We start from the raw sequence: 5,582 nt of genomic DNA, 5'->3' as shown, positions 1-5,582 counted from the left end.
GGTGGGCCTCTCTGCTCAGCAGGGAGCCTGCTTCCCCCCCCCTCTCTGCCTGCCTCTCTGCCTACTTGTGATCTCTCTCTCTCTGTGTCAAATAAGTAAATAAAATATTTTTTTTTTTAAAAAAAGCTATGATGGGGTGCCTGGGTGGCTCAGTTGGTTAAGCGTCTGCCTTTGGTTTAGGTCATGATCTTAGGGTCCTGAGATAGAGCCCCATATCCCGCTCCCTGCTCAGTGGGGAGCCTGCTTCTCCTTCTCCTGCTCCCCCTGCTTGCTGTCTCTCTTTCTGTCAAATAAATAAATAAATAATAAACCTTTTTTTAAAAGTCTTACAATTTAAAAATAAATTAAAAATTTTTTAAAAACTATGACAGAATTGAGAATTTGAACATGGGTTGGACATAAAACAGTATTTTTTAAAGATTTTATTTATTCATTTGAGAGGGAGATGGAGAGAGCACAAGCAGGGGGAGAGGCAGAGGAAGAGGGAGAAGCAGACTCCCCACTGAGCAGGGAGCCCAACTCCGGGCTCAATCCCAGGACTCTGGAATCATGACCTGAGCCCAAGGCAGACGCTTAACCAACTGAGCCACCCAGACACCCCAGACATAAAACAGTATTAAGGAATTGTTAGGTTAGGTGTAAAAATGCTATTGTGATATAAATATACATATTATATTATATGTAAATTATATAATTAAGTACATGAGAGTCCTTATAGACATGTACTTTGAAAATACACACAAAATAATATTAGGACAGGGATTTCCTTCAAAAATAATTTCTAAGAGTAGAAAGTGGGTAGGGAGATACATGAAATAATACTGGCAATGAGTTAACTTTCACAGCTAGGTGATGAGTACAGTGGCTTTCATTATACCATTTTATTTTTGCATATGTTTGAAATTTTCCATAACAAAAGTTAAAGTTCATGTAAACTATAAAGAGAACGCAATTCTACTAAAAAGGAACAAAAGAAAAAGATATTAAGAAGAATTAGAAAAAATTCCATATCCTTTCTTGTCCCCCCACCCCACATACACATTTGGTATAGAGAAAATAGCGTTGGTAGCCGAGAGGACCACAGGTTGGCAGCAGGGTGGATGGGACATCTTGCTCATAGATGTCCTTGCATTAATTTTTTTTTACTATTGCATTAAAATGTTATTATCTTCACCACTGAGTTTTCTGCACCTGCTTAAATTTGCCCCGTCCTCCTGGAGTGGATAGGGGTGTATCCCAGGAGCATAAGAGAGGAAGAGGAAAGTCCCCAGGGAAGAACTGGAAAGGGCCAGTAGGCCCCTGAGAAGATACTGCCTTTCCCCAGCAGGCACAGAAAGGCCCAGGAATATACAAAGAAGGGAGAGCCACAGAGCCCAGTCAGGTGCCGTTAAGAAGGACCCGGCTCGGGAATCCTAGGTGGTTCAGTCCCTTTAGCGTCTGCCTTGGCTCAGGTCATGATCCCAGAGTCCTGGGATCCAGTTTTGCATGGGACTCCTTGCTCTGCGAGGAGCCTGCTTCTCCCTCTGCCTGCAGCTCCCCCTGCTTGGGCTCTTTTTTTTTTCCCTCTGGCAAATAAATGAATAAAATAAAAAGGACCCAACAGCAGAGGAGAGCTGCGCGGGCCAACTGGCTGTGCGCCACCCGGCGAGCAGAACCCGGCACGGAATGGGGGCGGTGCCACTCGCGATGACGAAGGCCTCACGTGAGCCGCCAACGCTGACTCGCGCGCCTCGTTGTAGCGTCAGAGCCGGCTTTCGCTCGCTCACTTCTCGGTGTCTACACCCGGTGGCCGTGCTGGCGTGCGGGCCAGAAGCGGTCCCGAAGAGTCAGACGCGGAGGGGAAGCAGGTAAGGGACCGGGAGGAGGGGGAGCGTTCCCTGGTCTGGGTGTGGGAGAGCCCACGCGGCCGGCCGAGCCCTGCTGGGGGGCCGGTGCCCCGGAGCGAAGCGGCGCAAGGACCGCAGCGCTCGCGCCGCCCCGCAGCCCGCGTTTGGCCGCAGAAAACTGTAGGCCGAGGGTTGGACGCCGGTGAGGCGACGACCCTTCGGAAACACCTGCCTCTTGCACCCCCGCCCCGCCCCCGTCCTTCTTGGTGTAGAAAATGGTGGTCAGCACTGGGGATGGGGTGGCGGGTCCGGGCGGAGCTGTGTAGCGTCGGGTCGGCGGGGAGCGCTCGGCTGCAGCAGCCCCCGCTGCCCCCACCCCGGCCCTCTGCAGGTGTGCAGGTCTAAGTGTCGCGGCGGCGCACTCTTCGGCGAGAATCGGGAGGAGGAGGAGACTGCAAGGATAGGCCCAGGTCGGTGCCGGGGACAGTGTGGGGGGCGGGGGGAACGTATGGAAAGCCCTGAGACCCCAGATTCCCTCCTCCCCCGCGTCCCCCCGCTCAGCCCGTCCTCCATCTTGATGCCTTGCTGAGGCCTGGGCAGGGATCCGCAGGGAAAATGGTGGGCCTTGGTGGGGAGGGGGGAGGAGCGACAGGGAGGGAGCGGGGGAGTGCTCGGACCGGGATCCCCCTGAAGAGTGCAAGGAGCCTCTCCGGTGGGAGAGTAAAATTTTAAAAAAGCCTTTGAAGTCCAGGGCTCTGAATTTTGAAAGGTGCGTAGTAGGGCCTCTGTCCTCGGTGCTGATCGTCCCACCCCCACCCCCCCATAATAGCGCCTTTTCTGGTTTCTTAATTCCTAGGAGCAATGGCGTCCAAACAGAAACCAGCGGTGAAAAATGTCAGTATGGAAAATGCCCAGCAGGAAAACGAAGGAGAGGAACAGGGCCCCGTGCAGAATGAAGAGGAATCACGCAATTCGAAAGGGGGTGAAGGCCAGAAGCATGGAAGAAATGTCAGGCTGGGGCGAATGAGACGACTTGTCCCTAATTTTCGGTGGGCCATACCTAGCAGGCATACTGATCACAATGAAGTGGGAGGTGAGGAGGAAAAGTTTGTAGGGCAGATGATGGAGGTCAAGAGAAAGACTAAGGAGCAGCAAATGAGACATCATAAGCGCTTCCAGACTCCTGAACCTGATAATCATTATGACTTTTGCCTTATACCTTGAAACCTAAGGTTTTCTCCAAGGTTGTTAATGTGGCCTCGGCTCTACAAGCTTGTAGTTTTGTGATTTACTTTTTCTGTAAAGCTTTTGGTGTTTCCACTTACTAGTTTGTAATTAAATATTGTTTTGTCTCAAGTGTAAAATTTTCTGCCCAGTAGGGCAATTTCACTCAGTTTTAGGAAAAACTATTCCTTTCATAAAGTGAAATTAATAAAGCAGTTTAAAAAGCAATCTTCCACTTTCACCCTAGTTTTTATTTTTTAATACTTCTTTCCTCTTCTAGCTACCTGGACTCAAGATCTCTAGTCTTTGTTTTCTCTTGTTGTTGTTCTCATCCCATGAGCAAGGATAACTCATAACTCAACATTTGATATCATTTTAAGAATGTATGCCCTACTGTTTTTCAAGGAGTATGAGTCCACCACTGGCATAAAAACACCTTGGGAAGGGGACTTTTTAAGAATGTAAAACATCTGGCTTCTATCCTCCAGACCCACAGATGGGCACTCCAGAATCTCCATTTTTAACAAACTTTCCAGGTAAATCTAATGTACACCTTTAATCTGAGACCACTGTTTTATGTATGTATGTATGTGTCTGTGGATAAAAAAAATGTGGGGGGGGGTGTATGCACCCCACACATTGTGATGGAATATTACTCAGCCATGAAAAAGAATGAAATGTTGGGGCACCTGGGTGGCTCAAGTTGGTTGGGCATCTGCCTTTGGCTCAGGTCATGATCCCAGATTTCTGGGATCAAACCGCAAGTGGGGCTCCCCACTCAGCAAGGAACCTGCTTTTCCTCTCCCCTGTTTGTGCTCTCTCTCTAATAAAACCTTTTTTAAAAAAAGAAAAGAATGAAATCTTGCCATTTGCAATGACATGGATGGAACTAGAGGTTTTATGCTAAGTAAAATAAATCAGAAAAAGACAAATACCATATGACTTCACTCATATGTAGAATTTAAGGAACAAAACATGAACATACAGGAAGGGAAGGAAAAGATGAAAACAGAGGGAGGCAAAACCATAAGATTCCTTACTCTAGGGAATAAACTGAGGGTTGCTGGAGGGGAGGTGGGTGGGAGGATGGGCTAACTGGGTGATAAGCATTAAGGAGGACACTTGATGGAATGAGCCCTAGGTGGTGTACACAAGTGATAAGTCACTGAATTCTACATCTGAAATTAATAATAATATGTTAATTAAGTTGAATTTAAGTAAAAATTATTTTAAAAAATAACAAATTTTAAAAATCACTTCCTCAAACTTTGTTTCACAGATGAGGAAACTAGGTAGGGAAATGGTTTTCCCAAGGTCACATAGCCAGTTTGTGATAGAGGGGGGACCACAGTTCCTGGTTCAGGGTGCTTATCTCCTTACCACATCCCCTCCACAAGGCATGATTTGGAAATATGTGTGTACTGATTGCCAGTGGTGTACATTAACAAAATCACTGTTTATTTCTTGTTCACACCTCAGTCATCAGAATCCCCGCATGTTTAATTGGCAAACATTTAAGGAGAGCCCTGTGTCCCTTAGAATATTTTGGAGCTAGAATGATCATTCAGCTTCTGTCTAGAGGAAGGGGATGATGGAGAGTCTGATCTGGAAATGCAAGGTGGTGAACCCACAGGCACTTCATAAAGGCTAGCTGATTGAGTGCTGTTCATGAATGGCCTTTTGGTCCTTCTGAAAATCAATACTATACATCTCCATACACCAATCCCAGATTTCCCAAGGTAGCCCCAATTTTTAAAAATCTGTGGGTGGGAAGTGAGATCAGAACTTGACTGGTGGAAGGAGAACTGATGGAAGCCTCCTCATCAGGGTTCTTTGGGGGTGGTGGGAGATGAGGACAGATTTTCCAAAAGAAGTAATGTTGGGGTTCAGAATAAGGTTTTTTGAAGAACTGAAATAAATCCCCTCTCCATGGTGTTTCTGAGGGTGTGGGATGATGAAGTCAGAACTTTCTAAAAGTGGTAAATGTCTGGGAACAAGGTCACAATGTGATTGGTTGAAGAACCAAATTAAGACCCCTCTCCTGGGAGTTTCTCTGATGGTGGGGTATGAGTACAGAACTCTCTACAAGCAGTAAAGTTTTGGGGCCATGATCAGAACATGATTGAAGACAAACAAGGAAGCACACTTTCCTGGATGTTTCAGCAGAGGTGGAAGGGTGAGAACAGAACTTTCTGGAGAAAGTAATAGCCAGGAGGAAAAGTAAGTCATGGAATTAGAAAGTGATTGAAGGAGAACTCAGTTACTTTTTTTTTTTTTTAGATTTTATCTATTTGTCAGAGAGAGAGAGAGCAAGCAGGGGGAGCGGCAAGCAGAGGAAGAAGCAGGCTTCCCCCTGAGTAAGGAGCCCGATGCAGGCTGATCCCAGGACCATGGGATCATGACCTGAGCTGAAGGCAGATGCTTAACCAATTGAGCCACCCAGGCATCCCGAGAACTGAGTTATTTTAGTGAACAAGTCCATTAACTTAACACATCCCATGGGAGGGTCAGTCTAGGTGTGCAGTACATTCT

The 5,582-nt window shown here is 46.9% G+C and overlaps 1 protein-coding gene across 1 annotated transcript; it reads left to right on the top strand.

Annotated features, from left to right (window-relative positions):
- The first annotated feature begins 1,743 nt into the window (after positions 1 to 1,743).
- Positions 1,744 to 3,278, top strand: LOC111139974 (brain expressed X-linked 4). The gene is made up of 3 exons (XM_022492369.1): positions 1,744 to 1,847; positions 2,218 to 2,296; positions 2,683 to 3,278. Exon 3 carries the CDS (start codon positions 2,688 to 2,690, stop codon positions 3,048 to 3,050), a length of 363 nt encoding a protein of 120 aa, XP_022348077.1. The 5' UTR covers positions 1,744 to 1,847; positions 2,218 to 2,296; positions 2,683 to 2,687; the 3' UTR covers positions 3,051 to 3,278.
- The last annotated feature ends 2,304 nt before the right edge of the window (positions 3,279 to 5,582 follow it).

The sequence above is a fragment of the Enhydra lutris genome, unplaced genomic scaffold (genome assembly GCF_002288905.1).
Source record: "Enhydra lutris kenyoni isolate GAN:26980312 unplaced genomic scaffold, ASM228890v2 scaffoldscaffold131, whole genome shotgun sequence".
Lineage (NCBI taxonomy): Eukaryota > Metazoa > Chordata > Mammalia > Carnivora > Mustelidae > Enhydra > Enhydra lutris.
Note: the sequence above shows the minus strand (reverse complement) of the source record. Positions and strands in the feature narration are given on the sequence as shown.